A 24,200-nucleotide genomic window follows, 5' to 3' on the forward strand; every position below is an offset into this window, starting at 1 on the left:
CTTGATTTTAGGAAATGCACACTAAAGTACTTAGGGGAAATGGGCATTGTGACTGCAACTGACTCTCAATCTAAAAACAAAAGGTGTATATGTGTGTGTGTATTTTATATGTATATATACATCTACATATATAATACAGAGAGAGAGAGAGAAATAGAAATTGACAGCAAGAGTTGAGAGAGAGATTAAAGAATAAAACAAATATGGAAAAATGTTAATATATGGGGAATTTGTGCAAAAGGTATATATGTAGGAATTCTTTGTAATATTCTTACAACTTTTCTATAAGCCTGAAATTATGTCAAAATAAGAAGCTAAAAGAAAAATTTTACACCATACAGATCAGACGTTTCACAAAAGCAAAAATCAAAGATGAGAACTTACCCAACCACTTAAAATAATAAAACACCATTTTTTGGCTACTTAATTAGCACCAGAAAACATAAATGACAATATTCCGTGGAAGCAAGGTTCTGGAGAACTTGGTATTTTCATACTTTGCTGTCTTAGTGATAAAAGGTCCAAGACTTTTGAGAAAAATAACATGGCAATATGGAGTGAGAGGCAAAAAAAAAAGGACAGATTCTAGCAACTCTACTGCTAGGACTTGATCCTAAGGAAATACTAAATACTGAAAGTCATTACACACAAATGTAATCACTGCAGCCTTATTTAAAATAAAATATTGGGGAAAACCTAAGTATCACATGGGGAGAGTTTAAGAAAACAGATATGATTCACAAGAATTATTCAGTCACTAAAATAAAGTCTATAAATACTAAACATGGAGAAGTGCTTACAATAGACATAATAATATGATAAAGCACAACTGTATGAACAGAATAATTACAAACTGGTTTTAAAAACATCTATATACAGAAAAAGAAGACAAAATTCACAACACTGTTATAGCATTTGTAGGGTGATGGTATTTGGTGAGTGAGGTTGTTTTTACCTTTTCTTTATCTTTCAAGTTTTCAGTAACTTTATTATTTTAATACTGAGGAATAAGCAACTAATAAAAGAAAATAAGCTTAGATACCACTTTAACATTAATCCTTTGTGTTTACAAAGTGCACCTGGAAATATTTCAGAGAGAAAAATAAGGGGGAAAAAGTCATAATAAAGAAGTTTATGCAAATACCTTTATTTTGTTATATATATATAGCAGTACACACGTGAGTGAGGAGGCTGCTCAAGTCCAGTAGCAGAAAGGTCACAAAAGATACGTAATATTCATATCGAAAACATCAGGATCTTTACACCCTTCCTTAAAGAACAAGCACATTCTATACAAACGAGAGGGCTGTGACAAAGAACTCTAAAGTTCAAGAGCCTGTCACAGTAATGAGGTATAACGAGGGACAAGAGGAGTCTGGCAAGCTTCTCTCTCGTCCAACACTCACTGAAGTCTCATTCGTTTTTCAGGGGGGCCTTTAGTGCTCACCGTCTGTTGGGTGTTCTTTGTGGTCTCCTTCTCCTCAGATTTTACAGTTTCTGGTATAGGTTCTGCTTCTTTCTTTGTCTGATCCACTGGACATCAAAAACAGATATATTTTGGAGGGTGGAGGGATGAGATCAATTTAGACAATGGTTAATGTGAATGGTTCAGATTCTTTCAAATTCACTTTGAACTGCTTATCTCAAGTTCTAAATTCAGCTGTTTCAACAGGCAGATGTATAAGAACCCATTTACAAACCTAAAAGCGTGATAACCCAAGCAAATTTGTGATACTAGACAAAAACATATGACATTTAAATAAGACATTATGCATCAAGAAGATATATAATTATTCTATCCCAGTTCAACAGACAGTTCGATTCTTCTTTTCAATGTTGAAACAGAAGACCTTTCTTCACACTGAGATTTGAACTAAAAACCTCAAATCACCTCAGCTTCTCCACACCTCCTCAATACCTACTCTTCCCACTCCAATTCATCTTTTAAATACTAATATCACTACCACAAAAGCACCATCTTTTGCCAATTCAGCAGATCCCAAAGGTTAGGAGTAACAAACTACCATGAGAGAGTCTAGTTGCACAAAATGACCATAGCTCACCTCACAAGCTATAGGTATAGAGTTCAACAGGCTGTTTAGTCTTATTTCAAGTTTAATAAGAATATCAGAGGAACCATACCTGGGACAGGCTTTTCTCCAGACTTTTGCTGTAATTTTAAAAAAAGAGGGGGGGTTGGCGGGGGAGAAAGGGAAAAAAGAAAACAGAGCAGGTTAGCAAAGCTTTCTTCTTCTTGACTTCATAATTCTTTTTAAAAGTATACCTTCATTCAAATTATACTATAAATGACTTCATGAAGAGGTACTACTATTCATGTAACATAAAAAGTAAATGTAACATAAAAAGTAAATGTATCATTTTCTACTTCTTATTCCCATTCCAGAAAAGACAAAAATCTCAAACTAGAACAAAAGAGTCAAACATAAAAACCCTTGAAGATCTACAGAACCCTTTGCCTCTGCACTCAGACTACAATGCTTTTCAAAAAGTAGCTAAGTAGAATCCAATGGGAGGGAATACTGGAGCCTTTCAAGACTCCAGAGGCTCATTTGCCTAGGAAGTATGAGCTATAAGAAAGTAGAACAAAATTTGGATGAACTCTCCAACTTTTCAAGTTGGCAGGTATGGGCAGTCGAGAGGAAAAAGAAGTATTCTTCTATAAAACATAACGCTTGTGGTGAGTATACTATCAGAAATCACTGCAGGGGGAAACGATGGGGGCACTAGGAGTCAGGAACAAGGTAAGATCCTCCATTCTGTACACCAGTTCTTTTACTTGACTGGGCCCTGTCATCTCCCTTTTCCCGTTACCCGAGTTAAATGCTTTAAAACACTTTCCTCCTCCTCCCTCCTCAAGGCTCACAACCTACCCCTCACCCTCAGCCAATAATGACTCTATTGCTTATGTTTTAAAAAAAAATAAGGATGTCAATGCCCCAAGTTCCCTCTTATCTACCTTCAAACTTATTATACCTTTACATACATACATCTATATATACACACCCTCACACATATACATATATATAAAATACCTTTATATACTTCCCTGTCATCTCAGAAGAAAAGCGTTCTCTTCATTTTTAAGTTCAATGCCTCCATTTGTTTTCTGAATTTCTTTCTGAATTTACATGTCCTTCCTAAGCTTTCTTATCTATGCCTATGACTAAAGACTACAAAATTTTCTGATAGCACGTGTTCCAGATTCATGCTGCCATCTGCCTACTAGCCCACTCCAACTACAAGTTCTGGGAACCATTACACTTAGTAAGACCAAAACTGAGCTCCATTATTATTATCCATTGTGTAGAGAAGGTTAACGTAGAAGGCCTAAGGCTGCTGTCCTTAGAAAGGCCAGCTTGCAAGGTTGACCCTTCGCTGGTGTCTAAAGAAAGTGAATTTTGGGAGAGTTCCCCCCATTCTCTAACTGATAATGGTGCCTCATCGTGCCTAGGTTGTTTGCAGACTACATTGTTTATACTGAATACCTGCTTTCCTTCAGGGAATGTGGAATTTTGGTACATGTTAGACAGATGGTACCTACATGACAAACTTCCCCAAAAGACCTGGGCACCAAGTCTCTAGTGGACTTCCTTGGGCAGAAGTATCACATACATGTTGCTGTGTTTTCATTGTTGAGAGAAGAGTGCCCTCTGGTGACCCCTCATGGGAAGAAGAGAGTATAAGGAAGCCTGACATGGATTCCTCCAGACTTATGTCTTTTTCCCTTATATCTGACTGTATATCCTTACTATGTCACTGTAATAAATCCTGTGAGTCCTTTAAGCAAATCTCTAAACATGGGTGTGGTCATGGGAACCCCCAACACAGCCACATTATCACATATCTTATGAATATACTAGCATTTAAACAAATAATTTTTCTTACTTTAAAACAGGAGAGGAAATATATGGCATAATATTGAGGAAGTGAGAAATTGAGAGGGGATATTCTTATACTGCTAGCACTGAACCATTTGAACTATATCGGACACTGGACTGTATCTGGGCACTGAAATATTGTCATTATCTGCCCTGTGCACACTGTCTAATCTTTTCTAGTCAATACTGTCAGACAAACTAGTAGGATATGGTTTGAGATGGGAAAATAGAATGGGGGTGCTTTCTAACAAAACTTAAATCAGGTAATCTTGGGACAAACCTAGCTGAAGTGAATACCCCATGGTGTTCTAGCATCTTCTGAAAACAGCACTGAGAAGGCATTCATCATAAAAGGCTCTGAGGGCCTGAACTCCCATCACCTCAGTTTTAGTGTACTTTCAGTAGCAACGAGAATTAAAATATGGAAAAAGGAGCTTCAGAGAAGCAGGCAGGACTCCACCAATATTCTCCTGAGCACCTCCCTATAGGGGCAACATCCCTAGGATCCAGAAACTCAACTGTTTAATACAATGGATAAGTAAGAGTAAGTCCTGAGCTACAAATGGTTCTGGGAGACACAATGGGGTAAACAGGAGCTCAGAGGAGACTTCAAGTAGACCAAGAATCTATTTTCTTCTCTAGATCTGAGGAGAAATGTTTTGGGTAGGAGGGGCAAAGAATTCATTAACAGTTCTAAAGAGAGCCATCTTCCTCCTAGTCTGTTATATAGAGTTGGACACACTCTCTCTTTGGGAGCTGGCTTTTGGCCCTTGGATGGTACAAAGAAAGGTGGAGTTCTGGAAAATGACAACTGAAGTGTGACTACGGCTAAACCTTTAAAAGAAAAATGTAAAAAATTCACTGCAATGATATGAAGTCTGCAACCTGCTTCTAAATAACTGGAAGGAAGTGGGGGAAGAAGAGATAAAACCAGATTGGCCATCTTTGATAATTGCTGAAATAGGGTAATGGGTACATGAGGGCTTCATTTTAAATTATTCTACTTTTGTATGTTTTTAAATTTTCATAACTTTCTATAAGGTAAAGTTTAGTTTGTTTGTTTGTTTTAAGATTCAAGAGAGTCTTTGAGCTTTCTACATTGTCCAGTCTAGCTCACCAGGATAGGATAGCATATGGGATTTAAGACAGGAAGGACCTCTAGCCAGAAAAAAAAGGAACAGTCATCACCTGGAGTACCTCAGAATCCAAACACAGCAGTAAGCTAACGAATATTCTGGAGGTTAGCCAATGAAAACAGAACCCCTAACAACTATATTTAAGCCAAAATCTGTTTCTTTTCCTATATTCCTATAACTTTGATTAACAATCAACATCAAGTTGATTCTAGGCATGAAGCCTCAGAATCATCCTTAATTCCAATCTCTCCAAAGCCAACTACCAAATTTAGGCAGTCCTAACTCTGAAATATCTCTTGAATCCTCTCCTCTCTATGGCCACAGAATTAATTCAGGCTTTCCATAATTGAACCTCCTTGACTCCAATTATTACATTTCCCTAAGCATTCTCTACATTGTTATTGCTTATTTTCCTAAAACACAAAACTAAGTACATTACTTCCTTGCAACTATTTTTAAATATTTAATGGGTCTCTACTGCCATCATCAATAATTCTCAGCTACTCAGTGATGAGGGTCTAGAAGATGCGCGAGAGGAAATCTCAGTATACTTCAAGAGACCGTGTATTTGAAAAAGAATATAAAAAAAATTACCACTGCTTTGGTTTGTCTTTAGTGATGACAGCTATTGTTTTAATGCTTCAAATAATTTTTAATATACCTGGAAACCTGTTATATTGATGAGAGTGGTTATGGGTTTAAAATAGCAAATAAACACTGGACTATAGGATTAACCACAAACTCCTTTGTAGAGTATACAAAATCCTTCTCAATCCGAGCTTAATCCATCTTCTAAGTCTTTTATTTCATTACTCTTCCCCTCCACAAACACACAGAGTAAACCTCCAGAGTATTTTCTGGCTTCTTCTTTTGTTTTTTTCAGGTATACTGAGATATAATTGATATACAAAAAAGTGCATATATTTAATGTATACAATTGATGAGTTTGAACATACACGTACACCTGTGATACCACCACCACAATCAAGGTAATAAACATATCCATCACCTCCAAAAGATTCCTTATGTTCCTTTGGTTTTCGGTTTTTTTGCGTGCTAACACTCAAAATGAGATCTACACTCTTACCCAGTTTTTAAGCGCACAACAGCATACTGTTAGCTATAGGCACTATGTTGTGCAGCAGATCTCTAAAACTTATTCATCTTGTATAAGTGTAACTTCATATCCATTTAACAACTCCCTATTCCCCCCTTCCTCTATCCTCTAGCAACCACTATAATATTTTCTGCACCTACAAGTTTGACTATTTTAGATATCTCATATAAGTGGAATTCTACTGTATTCCTCCCTCTGTAACTGACTTATTTCAACTAGCATAGTATCTTCCAGGTCCATCCATGAGGCCACAAATGGTACAATTTCCTTCCCTTTTTAAGGCTGAATAATATTCCACTGTATATACCAGTTTCTTTATCCATTTATCTGCTGATGGACATTCGGGTTGTTTCCATGCCTTGGCTATTGTGAATAATGCTGCAATAAACATGGGAGTACAGATAGCTCAGAGTTCAAACAATATTACAAAGCTGTAGTAACCCGAACAGTATGGTACTGGCATAAAAACAATACATGAAACATAGATCAATGGAACAGAACAGAGAGCCCAGAAGTGAACCCACACATACATGATCAATTAACTTACAGCAAAGGGCCAAAAATACACAATAGGGGGAAAAAAAGTCTCTTCCATAAATGGTGTTTGGAAAACTGGACAGCCATATGCAAAAGAATGAAACTGGATCACTATCTTACACCATATACAAAAATTAACTCAAAATGGATTAAAGACTTCAACGTAAGATCTGAAACCATAAAACTCCTAGAAGAAAATGTAAGCAGTAAGCTCCTTGACATGAGTCTTAGAGATGATTTTTTGAATTTGACACCAAAAGCAAATGCATCAAAAAAGCAAAAATAAACAAGTAGGACTACATCAAACTACAAAGCTTCTGCATAGCAAAGGAAGCCAGCAACAAAATTAAAAGGCAACCTACAGAAGGGGAGAAAATATTTACAAATCAAATATCTGTATCTGATAAGGGATTAACATCCAAAATATATAAAGCAGTCATGCAACTCAATAGCAAAAAAACAAACCACCTGATTAAAAATTCAGCAGAGGAACTGAATAAACATTTTTCCAAAGAAGACATACAAGCGCCCAACAGGTACATGAAAAGGTGTTCCACATCACTAATCATCAAGGAAATGCAAATCGAAACCACAATGAGATATCACTTCACACCTGTTAGATTGGCTATCATCAAAAAGACAAGAGGTAACTGTTAGCAAGGATGTGGAGAAAAAGGAACCCTTTTGCAGTTGGTGGGAATGTAAACTGGTACAACCACTATGGAAAACAGTATGGACGTTCCTCAAAAAATTAAAAATAGAACTACCATACGATCCAGAAATCCCACGGCAGGATATATATCCAAAGGAAATTAAAACAAGCTCTCAAAGAGATATATGCATTCCCATGTTCACTGCAACATTATTCACAATATTCAAGATATGGGTACAACCCACATGTCCATCAACAGATGAATGGATAAAAGAACATGTGATACACACACACAGGAATATTATTCAGCCATGAGACAGAAAGAAATTCTGCTATCTGTGAAAAAAATGGACAAACCTTGAGGGCATTAGGCTAAGTGAAATTAATCAGACAGAAAAAGACAAATACTGCATAATATCACTTATATGTGGAATCTACAACAGCCAAACTGATACAGAGAGTAGAGTAATGGTTACCATTGGCTGGAGGGGGTTGGGGAAAGTGGAGATGCTGGTCAGAGGGTACAAAGTTCCAGTTATAAGATAAATAAGTTCTGGGAATCTAAGGTACAGCTTGGTGATTATAGTTAATACTACTGTATTATATACTTGAAAGTTGCTAAGAGAATAAATCTTAAATGATCTCACCACAAAAAAGAAATGGTAATTATGTGACATGATAGAGGTATCAGCTAATGCTACGGTAGTAATTATTTTGCAGTATATAAGTGTATCCAATCAACATGTTGAACATCTTAAACTTACACAATGTTATATGCCAATTATATCTCAAGCTGGAAACAAAAGTTTATCCCTAAGTAATTATTTTTTGATGCTATTATAAATGAGATTGTTCTCTTAATACCCTTTTCAGATAGTTCGTTGTTAGTATATAGAAATGCAAGTGATTCTTGAGTGTTGATTTTGTATGCTGCAACTTGACTGAATTTGTTGATTAGTTCTAAGTTTTTTAGTGGAGTCATTAGGGTTAGCTATATATAAAATCATATATCATCCACAAAAAGACAATTTTACTTCTTCTTTTCCCATCTGGATACCTTTTATTTCTTTTTCTTGCCTAATTTCTCTGGCTAGGACTTCCAGTACTATGTTAAAGAGAAGTGTGCAGAGTGGGTATCCTTGTCTTGTTCCTGATCTCAGAGGACAAGCTTTGATTTTCACCATTGAGTATAATCTTAGCTGTGGGTTTGTCATAGATGGCCTTTACTATGTTGAGGTACACTCCTTTTATATCTAGTTTGTTGAGTGTTTTTATCATAAAAGGGTGTTGAACTTTGTTCAAATGCTTTTTCTGCATTTACTGAGATGATCATGAGATTTTTATCCTTCATTCTGATAATGTAGTGTATCATACTGACTAATTTTAGTATGTTGAACCATCCTTGCATCCCAGGGATAAATCACACTTGATCATGATGTACGATCATCTTAATGTGTTGTTGGATTCAGTTTGCTGGGATTTCATTGAGGATTTTTACATCTATGTTCATCAGATATATCGGACTGTAGTTTTCTTTTCTTGTAGTGTCTTTGTCTTTGGTATCAGAGTAATGGTGGCCTCATAAAGTGAATGTAGAAGTGTTCCCTCCTCTTCAATTTTTTGAAATAGTTTGAGAAGGATTGGTATTAATTCTCTTTAAATGTTTGGTAGAATTCACCTGTGAAGTCATCTGGTCCTGGACTTTCCTTTGTTGGGAGGTTTATGATTCAAACTCCTTACTCGTTACTGGTGTGTTCAGATTTTCTATTTCTTTATGACTCAGTCTTGATAGGTTTGTATGTTTCTAGGAATTTCTTATAGGTTATCCAATTTGTTGGCATATAATTGTTTATAGTAGTCTCTTATGATCCTTTCATTTCTGTGGTATCAGTTGTAATGTCTCCTCTTTCATTTCTTATTTATTTCACTCTTCTCTTTTTGTTCGTTAGTCTAGCTACAAGTTTGTCAACTTTATCTTTACAACACCAACTCTTAGTTTCATTGATTTTTTCCTATTGTTTTTCTAGTCTCCATTTCATCTATTTTTGCTCTAATCTTTATTATTTCTTTCCTTCTGCTAACTTATATGTTGAAATTGAACAACACACTCCTGAACAACCAAATGGGTCAAAGAAGAAATGAAAAGGGAAATCAGAAATTATCTGGAGAAATGAAAATAAGAACACAACATACCAAAACGTACGGGATGCAGCAAAAGCAGTACTAAGAGAGAAGTTTATAGCAATAAATGCTTACATTAAAAAGGAGGAAGGATCTCAAATAAACAATCTATAACTTTACACCTCAAGGAACTAGAAAAAGAACAAACTAACGATATTGTGGTTTCTCAGTATATGTTCATTAATACTCTTTCATGTTTCTGGTTTTGCATGTTCTATTCCCACTGTCTAGATCAGCACTGTCCAAAAGAAATGGAATGTGAGCCACAAATGCAAGCTATACATGTAATTTTAAATTTTCCCATAGTCACATTTTCAAAAAGAAACAGATGAATTTTATATTTTTTAACCAAATATACCTAAAACATTATCATTTCAACATATAATCAATCTTTTTATATTACTGATATATTTTATATTTTTTTGTGCTAAGTCTTTGAACTCAGCATGTATTGTACACTTATATCACAACTCTATTTGAACTAGCTGTGTTTCAAATGCTCAACAGTCACATACGCCTAATGGCTGCTGTACTGTGAAGGTCTAGATGTTCTTCCCCAAGCCTTGCTAGTAAATACTATGTACTCACTGAATGAAATGTTCAACCACACCTAACCTCTTACACTCTGTAGCAGTTACTCATCACCTCACCCTACACACAGCTATAATTCATTTATTTATTTATTCAACAGACACTGTTTCATCTTCAAGTGCAATTCATGAGATTTCTCTAAACTGGCTTTCCTGCCCTGAGTTCCAACTGTGTCTTCTGCTACTTTCACCACCACATTACCATTCCAATAGCACATATCTCTCACACACTGGAGTCAGGGAAGGGGGAAGGGGAGGAGTATTCTAAACTCATCTCATGGTGTGAACAATCTCATTTAATCTAAAATTACCCTTGAAAATCTCTTAAATAGGCCCCCCACAAGAAAAACAGTGCATATGACCTTGTCTATACACAGCCCTGTAAAGTCTCATAAGAACTGAGAATAACCACGAGAATAACATGTTTACATATCCCATCTCATACCCACTTCACTTCAAAAGCTCATTTAGTAGAATGGCAGGTGAATTTGCTAGTGCTGCTGGAACCCCCCAAAATAACATACAGTAGTCCATTCTTATCCACATGGGATACATTCCAAGACCCCCAGTGGACGCCTGAAACAACAAATAGTACCAAACCCTATATATATACATACTATGCTTTTTCCTATGCATACATACTTATGATAAGGTTTAATTTATACATTAGGCACAATAAGAGATTAACAACTAATAAAAAATAGAACAATTATAACAATATACTGTAATAAAAGTTATATGAATGTGGTCTCTTTCAAAATATCTTATTGTACCGTACTTACCATTTGTCTTCTTGTGATGATGTGAGATAATATGCCTACATGGTGAGATGAAGTGAGGTGAATGACACAAGCATTGTGACGTAGCATTGGGCTACTATCAACCTTCTGACTGTATGTCAGATCCCCTGGTTGACTGAGAGGAACTGAAACCACGGAAAGTGAAACCATGGATAAGGGAGGACTACTGTGATAGAATTCATGTAACTCAAACACCTGTATGATGTAACTATCATTACTTCTGCCTCCTCCATTTATCATGGCAAACTCTCTATCTCAAATGTTCTATTCTCTTTTACAGAAGTTTTAACTATTCTATCCTTTAAGGACTTAACTATCCACTACCTCAGGTTGGAAGGCAGCACATAGAGTAAAAACAGCGTGAGTTGCAGATTCTAGTTTTGTTACCACCTATGACACTTTTAGCAACCTTCTGAATGAGAATGTTATCTATATGCAGTCCTCATAGTTGTGAAGATTCAATGAGAAATTAAACTTAAGTGCTCAGAACAATATTAATTCCATTCCCTTTAGCCACTTGCTCCAATAAGTCTTTAAAAATCTTTCCTTTGCGGGGTCAACCTGGTGGCGTAGTGGTTAAATTCGCACGCTCTGCTTCGGCGGCCTGGGGTTTACAGGTTTCGATCCCAGGCCAGCACCCATACACCACTCATCAAGTCATGCTGTGACGGCGTCCCATATACAAAATAGAGGAAGACTGGCACAGATGTTAGCTCAGAGCCAATCTTAGTCAAGCAAAAAGAGGAAGATTGGCAACAGATCTTAGCTCAGGACCAATCTTCGTCACCAAAAAAAAACCATTCCTTTGATTCAGAGATCATTTTTTAACTAATGAGGAAAATCAGTATTTTTAGGTCACGTCTCAATCAGTTCTCAATTAAAATTACATATGTCAGGAAAAAGTGTCAAATCAAAATTAACCACACACATTCTCATTACCTGCACAAATTTGGGTGGAAATTTTTGTCTAAGGTCTAGGAGTAAAGCATCCACACGTTGTCTCTGGAAAATAGAGCTTGGTTCTTCTTTCCTTTTGGCTTTAGGTTTGACTTTATCTATTAAAATATGAAGTCCAAATTGAAACATTGCCTAATTAGTTTGGTGTCTTATATTTTTAAAAATCTTTGCCCACCAGGAATATACTCAAACTTCATTATTTTTAATGGCTGCTATTCCAAAAATTATCCCCCAAATAAGTTACACATAACATAGACACAGAAGTGTTCTAACTCTCCCTCTGAAATGAAGATTCTAACATTTAAAAAGCTGATATGTCTTTTAAAGATACTTCAGTTTTAGTATATAAACATAAACAGACATAAGAATTTTAAGGCTAAAGTTTTCCACAATTACCTAAGTCATAATCCAGATTATTGGTCTCAAATTATCATGTGTATATTTTAAGTGTATTAAATGGTCTTTTCCCACACAGCTTAATAGGTGCAAATGGAAAATGCAACTTTCACAAACTCAAGTTACCATACTCAATTATGAAGACTACAACCCACTGAAAAAATAGGACCAACCAAACAACAGAAGATCACGAAGACAGGAAGAAAAGAACTCGCAAGAGAAATTCTGAGGCTAATCATGTGTAGAATTTTCCCTGGGAGAGGGGTGTATTGGAGAACTGTCCCTACATGAAGAGTTCCAGGCAAGCATTGCTCTAAACACTTCCTTAAGGTAGGGGCAAACAGTTCTTGGGAGAAGTTTATTCAACAGATGCAAACTTTCCTCCGTCAAACGTTGTGGCCTGCACCTACTATCAAGAATATATAGAGCTGTATCTGAAAGACCATTCACTCCATGAATGAATTCTTTTTAAAGGCTACCTTTCCCTCAGTGATTTATTCTGAGTTGCTATTTCTCAGAGAAGGAAATGTAGGATATAGGTATAATGCTACAGAAATATTTCTAGAAGTACTTTCATTGGTAAAATATGGTGCAGAACAAGTAGCAGATTAGCAGCTATGGAAACTAGGGAACCTGGCGTCACAACAGGTGATAACACGGAAAGATCAGAAAACAGACTGGTCATCTGGAGAGAGGGCTCTAAGAGCATCTCCCCTACTTTGAAGACTGAGGGGATTTGGGTTCCAGATTTCAAGATGACTCAACAGTTAGGTAAGCAGGAAACATCATCATTACTCATTCCTCATCACCAATTTCCTCTGTATGTTCCAAGTATTTTAAAACCTTGAATCAACCTATTACTAGTTACCTAACAGATTAAAATTTATATCTATTCCTACGGGAAGCTATTATTACCACATCCAGTTACATGAATCATGGCTGTGACAATATCATCATCCTATGAGAAGTCTTCCTACGGAAAAGTAAAACACACCTAGAAACTATCAATAGCCATTTTCCTAAAGAAAACAGCTTCATCCTCAGAGGGCCAAAAAGAGTTTTAGGAGGGTCTAGGTGTCCTACCTACCTTGCTCTTCATGATCTTTGAAGTGCCACCAATACCCTTTGGAAGGATGATATCGACAGTATGACATAGCTTCGTCGAAAGCTGACTGAATGCCATGCACTGCAGTAAGCTTGCAAAAAGAAAATCAACTCTGAATTTCTTATTAGGCCAACCAAAATTTCCAAAGTAAATACTCACAAAATATTACACATACAAAGACAGTAATTTTCTGTTTTTCAGAAACCAAATCACTATATAGCTGGGGCTGTGGTATATACTTTTAACATGGAGCTGGCCCACAGTAACCAATGCTCAAGACATGCCACTAGTCAACAGTTTATACCAACTTACACAAGAGAGAGGAGCTCCTGTTTATTTCTTAGAAGCAAGGTAGCTCAATTAAAAGTTTTCTTTAGTGATTAAAGAATGTAAAGACCCTTACCACTCTAGAGTTTATAACTGATCCCAAGTCTGGTGCCTGATAGATCACTCCAGCAATGATATAGTAATCAGCCAGTGGGATAACTAAAGCAGCGCAAGGAAAAAAAAAAAGTTTATGAATACAGCTTTGCACACAAACTGCCACGTAGATTTCCATAAAAAGAACAACTAAAATTTGACATTTTCCCATATTAGAGCTTAAGGCAGGGTTTGGTAATTCCTGTTTTTGTAAATAATGTTGTACTGGAAAACAGCCACACCCATTCATTTACATTATTATCTAAGGCTGCCATGGCACTAGTTGAGTAGTTGTCACAGAGACCATGAGGCCCACAAAGCCTAAAATATGTACTCGCCGGACCTTCACAGAAAAAGTTTGCTAACTCTTGCTCTAGGAGGAGTGCTTCTCAAACTTTAATGTGCCATTAATGTACTGAATCACTGGAGTACCTTGTTAAAATCAGATTCTTACTCAGTAAGGCTAGTGCATTTCTAACAAGTACCCAAGTGATCCAATGCTGCTGTCAGTCAGTGACACTTTGGGTAGTAAGACCTTAAAGCAAGAGAGATGTAGGGCCCAGGGTGAAGATATCAGATGCACTGAACCTGCCTCTGTGTCCCAGTCCTGGGTCCTAAGGAATAAAACAGCTGCTAGTGAGGCTGGTGCCATCCTCTGTAGCTTCTATACCCTGAGCCCTCTCATCATGGAAATCTTGTCCTTGGTCTCGTCTTTGTTCTAAGGTTTTCTTTTCCTCTTGGCAGGAACTCTAGATCTTTGATTTTGAAACTAAATTTGGATTCTGGACTTGGGAACCACAACTTCTCGAGCAAGTCATTTTCTGAAATCAACATCAGGGTTAACTTGATGAGGATATCTAGTTAGGAGATGTAGCTGGTCATCTCTGGAACAAGTGACTAGCTCTTTGATTCAAAATCAAATCTGAGTTCTATATTCTTCAGTGTAATTTCAAAAGCAAGCTTTTGTTTAGTAATATAACTCAGGTAAGACTTTTGGTTGAATGTGTCAATGAGGATTTTCAATTTATCCTCTATAAATTTGAGCAACTGCATCTACCATGTATTTTGTAACAGAATTAGACTCAATGGACTGAGACGAGAAGAAAAGTTACTTGGGGTACTTGAGATTCAGTTGAAACCCCAACAACTATGCTCACAGGAAGAGATGGCGTCAATGAAGCGAACTGCTCTGTTACTGCTTGGACAGTTGTCCTTGGGCACACTGGAAGACTCTTGGCATCTAAGCATGCAACTAGGGGAACTTAGTTTTTGAAACATTTCATAAGTGATAAAGTTATGCCTGCTATTTCAGCCTGCCTAAACAATTTGTACAAACAATATGATTACAGTCATGCACAGCATAATGACGGTTTTGATCAACGACAGACCACATATACGACAGGGGTCCCATAAAATTAGTACCCTATAGCCTAGGTGCATAGGCTATACCATCTAGGTTTGTGTAAGTACACTCCGATTTCCGCACAACGAAGAAAACTGCCTAACAGTGCATTTCTCAGAATGTATCCCCATCATTAAGCGATGCATGACTGTATAGTGAAAACCTGATTTCCTTCTGAGAGTCAGGAATTTTGGCAGGCAAGGATGTCTACAGGATTAGCCCTCAATAAAAATTCTGGACTCAGAGTCTCAACTGGGCTTCTCTGAGCAGACACATTACACTTGCGGGGCTGCATTTCACTGCTGGAGGGAGGGTGCACTTGGTGTGACCCTTTGCAGGAGGGAAAGCATAGGAAGCTTACACATATGGATTCCTAGAGATCCCACTTCATATGGCTTTTTCCCTTTTTGATCTGGCTTGGTATCCTTACTGTGTTGCCATAATAGATCTTAGAGTACAACTAACTGTATGCTGAGTCTGCTGAGTCCTCCTAGCAAAACACTGAACATGTATGTCGGTCTTAGGGATCTGCAAAACAGAACCTAATCCCAAAAAACAAGAACATATAACTCAGGAAGTAAATAAATCATGGTATCCTAAGAAGAAAATAATGCCTGAAGTTTACACATTTTACCTTGGGTAGGGGACTGCCGCTGTTGCTTCCGAATGATAAAAAGGATGGGCTCTTGCGCATGTAAAAGGATGTATTCCACTCCAACCATCTGACTGAAAATAGAACACAGACATTTAAATATCTATGAACACCCTACAAATAATTTTGCAGAACATTCAAATTATCATACAAAAGTATAGCAACACTGTAAACAGGATTAAAATTGCCTATGTTAGATATTAAAAACTGGCTGTTCAATAAAACTGGCTATTTTCCCAAGTAGGTGGAATACAGATAAAGTAAAATTTGGTTTTTAAACAACAACAAAATTTCTCTACAGACGTTCATGAACTTAAATCTGAGTATTTTCAGTCATGAAAGTACACTGAAGAGCGTACATTTCCAAAAAGGCAACCAAAATATCATGATGCTTCCTGATCAAAGAGATCTATAAATCTATATAAAATATAAAAATATACATGAAGACTATACAGGCCTTGACTATACATGTCAACTATACATTCTACCCAACTAGAAAACATCAAAAACCTTATCCTCATCCCCAACAAATTTTTTGACCTGACAGATTACATTTAAAAGCAACAATAAGTTGTCTTACCAGTTGTAAATATGTGCCTCATAACAAAAGCTATTTAAAATACCATAGAAATTTAATTTCATGAACCCCTTCCAATGTTTAGCTAACAGATGAAAAACTACATTACACAGTTGTTTCAGAAACTTTTGAAATAGTAATAAATTCTTAATTATTTAGCATCCTAACTCTGAAGAAGCTTGCTTTGCACTATTTGACTAAAAGTTTTGTTTCCTTTATTAGTCATACAAAGTCAAATCTACTATAAACCAGACTATGGTTTAAGACACTAAATTAGATGTAGAGGAGACAATAAGTATAGTTACCTGGTTAAGGATAACAGTTGCATTGTTAAAATCACTCATCAGATCTACACCTAAACCTCACAGTTGTATTTTAACTGGACAATAATATATGAAGTTATACAGAAAAGACTTCCTAGGTTACAAGTGACTACTAATAATTCCTTTGCGTGTCAAATTGGTAGAAACCCAAACAAAACTCCAGTTCTTCCAAAACGTCTGCTCTGTACTTCACAATCCACAGCTTGAAAGAACCTTTCATTGTAAAATCTCTAGCTGGCAAAGATGCTATCTTCTTAGAGTAACTTACTTTAAGTGTTCTAATGTTAGCCTCTGCATTTTGACCACTTCATTATTACATGTCCTGTCATAAAAAGGATTACTTCTTTCTGAAAAGTAATCCAGGACACTTCCACTGTTCAAAATGGGGATCCAGGAACTGTCAACCCAAGAGATTCCCAACAGATTATCTATAGGAAAGAAACAAAATGATAAAGGATGAGAAAAGAGAAAAAAAATCCAATCCAACAAACATTTATTATGCATCTAATGTTGCAGACACTATGAATATAAGGGTGACATGGATCCCAACCTCTATACTCTCACAGCCTAACAGAAGAGATAAATATGCAAGAAAGTAATAACACACAACATAATAGTGCTGTAATCAAGGTATGAATAAACGTGTTACAAGAGCACAGTGGTGGGAACAGAATACCTTACCTGAGGAAACAGTAATGATTTTTCATGGGGTGAGGAGGAGGGTTTTAGGCCTCTGTTAAAGAATAAATAGAGGTTCACCATGGAGAAAAGAGGGGCAAAGTAATTCCAAGCAGAGAGAATGCATATACAAAGGTAGGGAAATATAAAAGTATATTATATGTTTAGATGGGCCAGCCCCGTGGCTTAGCGGTTAAGTGCGTGCGCTCCGCTACTGGCGGCCCGGGTTCGTATCCCGGGCGCGCATCGACGCACCGCTTCTCTGGCCATGCTGAGGCCGCATCCCACATACAGCAACTAGAAGGACGTGCCACTATGACGTACAACTATCTACTGGGGCTTTGGCAGAGGGGGGAGGAGGACTGGCAATAGACGTTAGCTCAGAGCCGGTATTCCTCAGCAAAAAGAGGAGGATTAGCACGGATGTTAGCTCAGGGCTGATCTTCCTCACAAAAAAAAAAGAAAAAAATAAATAAATAAAAGTATATTATATGTTTAGAGAATAATTTGATTAGGTGAAGAAGTGATAGGATTTGGAATCTGGAGAGGTCTTTCAAAAAACTGGAAATCCTGAGTTTTTATATGTTGGCAACTAATTAAAAAATTTTCAAACACATGCTTGCCAAAGAAAACACATCTACAGCCAGAAGTTTCAGACCTCCCAATTAGGAATGGAGAAATAAGTTAGGAAGCTGTTATTATAAATGAGATAATAATGATGTAAAAGTTTTGGGGCAAATGAGAATTAGAATGCCCTTAATTACAGCCATACAATTTCACATTCTAAAGTAAACTTAATTCTTAAATTTTTAAAAATGCAAAAAGAAAAAAAAGACATGGTAAATAGAGCTAGATAGTTTTAATTAATGAGCTTTTATTGGCTACTGGCTGCAATGATGTTTCATTCCACTGACTGAACTACATCCCACTAGGTATAAGTCATGACATCAAAAGGCCTATATAATACCGGTTGAAGGAGGAAGAACTGAAAACCTCAACCTCTTCTAAACTGTAATTGCTTCTGGCATCTTTGAGAAAGTCAGACCTAATCCAAAGTGACAAGCAGTTCTGAGCGAAATGAATTAAATGAGAAAAAAGTACGTAAAGAAAGGTAAAACGTGGTATGTGCATTATAAAATAAAGGAGGAAACAAACAGATGAAGTATGTTAATGACCAAATAATTACTACAGTCCATTAAGATGGTTCATCACAAACGGATCATGCCATAACCAAATGTCTAACAGGTCAGGAAATAACATTTACAGAAAAAGACAGAAAAGCAACTAAGGATAATCATTATTCTCAGCTTTAAACACTACAGTCCAGTTATTAAAGTAGTTTTGTTTAAAGCAACTTTCTTACACATTTCTTTTTTATTTCCTTAGGAATGATTACATAAAAGCATTTGTAGAAGGACAACTTTAGGTCTGTTTCTCACTTAGTGGAAACTATGTCTATACAGTGTCATAATAAGCTATTAACAATAAAATGTTATAATATTATAGATCATTTCAGCATAGGTAGAGGAAAAATCTGCAGAAACAAATAAATGTATAATTATAGATCCTACCTACCAACGATTATGGTGAGTCAATAGATATGGGCATGAGGTGATGAGGACCTGGTAGAAGGCAACGGCAATGCATACAAAGTAAAGGACAACAGAGACATTTTTAGGGGAAAAAGAGACAATTTCCTGAATGACCATCTATCAAGTCAGAGATCTTAAGAACCAACAACTCATTGAGGGAAGTAATAATAAGGAATTTGGCTTGGATACACTAAACATGGAATCAGACTCTCAAAATTAGAAGGAATTATAAATGTCATCTGCTCCAAGTGACTTCAGTAAATTCTCCCTATAATTTTATTCACCAAGCTGTTTCTTGATCAGCAGTTATATGTCACATTTTTCTCATTTAGTAAACTAGTCAAAGATGAAAAGTAAGGCGAGCATGACCTGTGAGACCAATGCAAATGGAGAGAATACTATTTATCACTTTTGAACACTTTGTTCCAAGCGCTGTTCTAACCTTTTTACCACACAATAACTCAAGGAGGCTGGTATTATTATTATTACTACTTTACAGAAGGAGAACTTGAAACATGGGAAGGCTAAATAACTTGACAAGGTCACAGAGCTACTAAATGGTAGAGTTGAGATGTGAATCCAGGCAGCCCAGCTCCACAGCCTACACTCCTCTACACTATGCTGCCTCAAGTTGAAAACACCCAGTAAAGAGCGATATTAAGAACCTGTTTTGTTTACCATGTCTACTGAGGCATGGGAAAAAAAAAAAAATAAACAAATGGGACTACCTCAGACCAAAGAGCTTTCCTTTCCTGCAAAGCAAAGGAAACCACGAACAAAATGAAAAGAAAACCCACCAACTGGGAGAAAATATTTGCAAATCATATTTGCAAATTAATTTCCCAAATCTATAAAGAACTCATACAACTCAACAACAAAAAAGCAAACAACCTGATCAAAAAATGGACAGAGGATATGAACATTTTCCCAAAGAAGATATATAGATGGCCAACAGACACATGAAAAGATGTTCAACATCACTAATTATTAGGGAAACGTAAATCAAAACTACAATGAGATATGACCTTACACCTGTCAGAATGGCTATAACTACCAAGACAAAAAATAACAAAGGTTAGCGAGGATGTGGAGAAAAGGGAATCCTCATATACTGCTGGTGGGAATGCAAACTGGTGCAGCCACTATAGAAAACAGCATGGAGATTTCCCAAAAATTTAAAAAAATAAAAACCATATGATCCAGCTATCCCACTACTGGGTATTTATCCAAAGAACTTGAAATCAACAATTCAAAGAGATTTATGCACCCCTATGTTCACTGCAGCATTATTCACAATAGCCAAGATGTGGAAGCAACCCAAGTGCCCATCAACTGATAAATGGATAAAGAAGATGTGGGGGTGTGTGTGTGTGTATATATACACACACAATGGAATACTACTCAGCCATAAAAAAAGACAAAATTGTCCCATTTGCAACAACATGGATGGACCTTGAGGGTATTATGTTAAGCGAAATAAGCCAGACAGAGAAAGACAAACACTGCATGATTTCACTCATATGTGGAAGATAAACAAACACATGGACAAAGAGAACAGATTAGTGGTTACCAAGGGGAAGGAGGTTGGGGGTGGGCAAAAGGGGTAAAGGGGCACATATATATGGTGATGAATAAAATTAGACTACTGGTGGTGAGCACTATGTAGTCTTTACAGAAACTGATAATAATGTATACCTGAAATTACACAATGTTATAAACCACTATGACCTCAATAAAATAATTTAAAAATAATAATAAAAAAACTAAGTTAAAAGAAAAAACCTTGCGAGAAAAGCCACGGCTGATACTATAAATTGTGGAGACCACCTGTAGAACAATCAGTGCTGTCCGAGAGAGGATCTAGTCTAATCAAATACATTTCCTCTTCTCCATCCCTACTGCCACTATCTTATTTAATCTTTTTCCAAGTGTCACCTGGACAACAGCCTCCTTACCGGGCTCCATCTCCAGTTCTTCTCTCAAGCCTATTCAGCCTTAAAAATGCTACTCATACATTTTTAAGTGAGAGTTGTCACACTGTATCACGCTACTCTATGCAAAATACAAATCTAATTATGTCACTTCTTACTGAAAGAATGGCAATGTATACCTATTGTCTAAAAGAAGAAGCTTCAAATTCCTTAACGTGGCATTTCACAATCTAGCTCCGCTACTCCCACTTCACCACCCACAATTCACCACCACAGCAGAATGGCACAAGGAAAAGTATATTGACAATTATGGGACTTCAGACAAGTTAATCTCCCCATGGCTTAGTTTCCTCATCTATAAAATGGGGATTACAATAATACCTACATGCCAGATTATGTATATAAAATGCTTAGCACACTGTAATAACCCAATAAATGTTAATCATGATGATGATGGTGGTAGTGCTGGTAGCCAATTTAAGATTATGATAACCAAACTTATTTCTGGCTTAATCAAGGGTGTCCTAGTTTGTGCTTCTTTTTTTTTTTCCCGTTTGTGCCTCTTTTTTAATAGAGACCCTTTTCATTCTCAAGAGTATGAGTTTAGTAGATAATTTAAATGGTGATGCTAGGTTATAATTTCACATGTCAATATCTCTGCAAAGCCTTTCTCTACTTTGCAAGACAAAAATAATTGCTTCTTTCTCTAGTTCTCAGCAGTTTTTATATACTTTCATTATTAATACTCATCATATCATAATCCAGAAATACAAATGTGTTCCCATTAAATTGTGAGTTTTTAGAGAATGGGGGCTGTGTCTTACTCATCAGGAATTAGCACAGGACCTGATTTGCAATAGTTAGCAAATGTTTATTAATTCACGACTGAGGGCCAAGGACAAGTTACTCTTCTGGTCGTAGATTTACTTATACTCCAGTATTCAAGAATGTTCATTTACAAAACAGTTAACTGAGATTAAGAGGGTGGTATGTGGCTGTGAAATACAATACAATTATCTGTTCCACCTGGAGACCAGCCGTGACCACAGCCCCATAAAGAGAACACACTACCAAGTCAAGCAGACTCAAACCACTTACCATCTCCCCTGTTATCACTCTAGTCCAAGCTACCCCCAAACCTCCATGCATTACAGAAATGGCCTCCTAACTGGTCTCCCTAATTCCACCCTTGCCCTCCTACACTGTTCTCGCCAGCCAAGGTGATCCTAAAAAACAGTAAGTCAGATTTTCTTCATCTCCTCTGACCAAAACCCTCTAGTGGCTATTTTACTCAGAAGAAAAGCCCAAGACCTTACCACAGCCTACAATCCCTATATGATCAAGCCACCAATTATCTCTCTGACCTCATCTCCTTCCCACAACCTCTCTCACTCTGCTTCAGCCATACTGGCCTCCTTGCTGTTTCTCTAACACACCAGACACACTCCCACCTTAAAGCTTTTGCAATAACCCTAAGAAATCTAAACAAAAAGTAAAACATTATGAAACCTAAATATTTGAAAACAGTCTGACCAACTACATGTTTCTCTTTTTTATTCAGAACAAGGAAGCATGTTGACATAGCCCAAATACAGCTCTCTAACAATCAGCAAGTGATGAAATTAGGCACTTGAAACTCTCACTTATAATGAAAGATACACATGTAAAAACATTATCCAGAAATGCTGAAGATCACTGGATATTCCGAGTAACTATAAATGAGAAGATATTTGTAATGAGTGTGCTAGACTCCAATTTGGTTAATACAGAAAAAGAAAACACTTTCCTTTAAAAATCAAGTATATACAGGGACCGGCCCGGTGGCGCAAGCGGTTAAGTGTGCGCGCTCCGCTGCGGCGGCCCGGGGTTCGCTGGTTCGGATCCCGGGCGCGCACCAACGCACTGCTTGGCAAGCCATGCTGTGGCGGCGTCCCATATAAAGTGGAGGAAGATGGGCACAGATGTTAGCCCAGGGCCGTCTTCCTCAGCAAAAAAAGAGGAGGATTGGCGGATGTTAGCACAGGGCTGATCTCCTCACAAAAAAAAAAAAAAAAAAAAAATCAAGTATATACAAACAAAAACAACCCTATGCAGAAGTGATCAGAAACATATTATACTTAAACATCTTTTGAGGAAAGCTCTTTTTCTTTAATCTGATGTAGGTGAGAAGCTTAAATTTAACCATGAATCTCAGCTAGCATCTAGGTACAAAAATTCACACTTCCTCTAAGAAAAAGTACCACAAAATTTCAAATGGAAATAAATCTACATTGAGAGTTTCATACAGGTGTAGAAGTTTTGTGGGAGCCAATACAGTAGTAAAAGATAAAGATATTCGCGGGAACAAATCAAGTTTTCCTGGGAACTTCCATGATACCTCCTCCCAACCTGGAGGAACCTGGTCTGTTTGGAACTAAGTTCTCATGCTTCAGGTATTTTTTAGTCACCTTTCCGTTCACTCTTGGGAAACCCAGAGCACAATTCTAGGCCTTTTTTTGTTACAAATTCACCGAAACGGATATACGTACGTGTGCTGATAAGATGTATGGCCCAATACTACCAGAGATCAAGCAGCAATTAAAGAATTGCGTCTCTATATATTTATTCACTGATTCAACAAATATTTGAGTACCTTTACAGTTTGGCTGTGAAAAAGAAACGACCCTTGCCCTCAGTAATTATTGGGAGCTCGACAGAAAGTATTATAGACTCCAAAATAAAACTCACAGAAAAAGATCTTAGGGATTCATGCCCAGGGAAGCGCGGTGCGCGATGTCAGGAATAAACAAGGCAGCCCTCACGCCACGTCCTAGGAGATGAACCCAATCGTGTCCGCTCATTACCCCACTCCCCTCTCTGCCCAAAGACCGTTCCTTCACCCGAAAACAAGTGTCCCAATACTGTTGGAGAGACACGCGTGCCGAACAATACTGCAGGTCCGAGGGCTCAAAGTACCCACGGCTTCTTCTGGCCCTTTCGTTTCGACGCTTCTAGGAGACCCCTGCGGAACTGGGAAAAAAGAGGCAACTTTTCCCCAGACTAGAGTCTTGGGTCGTCCACAAAAACCACTCATAAAAGCTTTGGAGGCATCACAAGCGAACGTGAACCTTTCCCCCGCGAGCTGCAGACCCCAGACAATCAGGAACAGACCGTAACCAACACAGCTTACCTCGGACATCTACCGCCGCCATAACTCCAAAACCGTTCGCGGATTCTTCTTCCGGCGCAGAGTAAGCGTAACAACTACGGCGACGG

General features: G+C 37.3%; 1 protein-coding gene across 1 annotated transcript; it reads right to left on the reverse strand.

Moving 5' to 3' along the window:
* Positions 1-1,125: 1,125 nt before the first annotated feature.
* MED6 (mediator complex subunit 6) lies at positions 1,126-24,200 on the reverse strand. The gene is made up of 8 exons (XM_058567230.1): positions 24,115-24,200; positions 17,013-17,172; positions 15,827-15,918; positions 13,774-13,856; positions 13,353-13,461; positions 11,852-11,967; positions 2,143-2,170; positions 1,126-1,533 (listed from the first exon to the last, which is right to left on the reverse strand). Exons 1-8 carry the CDS (start codon positions 24,134-24,136, stop codon positions 1,403-1,405), a joined length of 741 nt encoding a protein of 246 aa, XP_058423213.1. The 5' UTR covers positions 24,137-24,200; the 3' UTR covers positions 1,126-1,402.

The sequence above is a fragment of the Diceros bicornis genome, chromosome 24 (genome assembly GCF_020826845.1).
Source record: "Diceros bicornis minor isolate mBicDic1 chromosome 24, mDicBic1.mat.cur, whole genome shotgun sequence".
Lineage (NCBI taxonomy): Eukaryota > Metazoa > Chordata > Mammalia > Perissodactyla > Rhinocerotidae > Diceros > Diceros bicornis.

Excerpts from the sequence above, each read along its gene's own strand:
- MED6 (XM_058567230.1), bottom strand. The coding sequence starts at position 24,136 with ATGGCGGCGGTAGATGTCCGAG. Across the intron at positions 11,968-13,352 it reads CAAAGATCATGAAGAGCAAG|ATAAAGTCAAACCTAAAGCC; the intron begins GTAGGTAGGACA and ends ATATTTTAATAG. Across the intron at positions 1,534-2,142 it reads TGGAGAAAAGCCTGTCCCAG|TGGATCAGACAAAGAAAGAA; the intron begins GTATGGTTCCTC and ends TTTGATGTCCAG.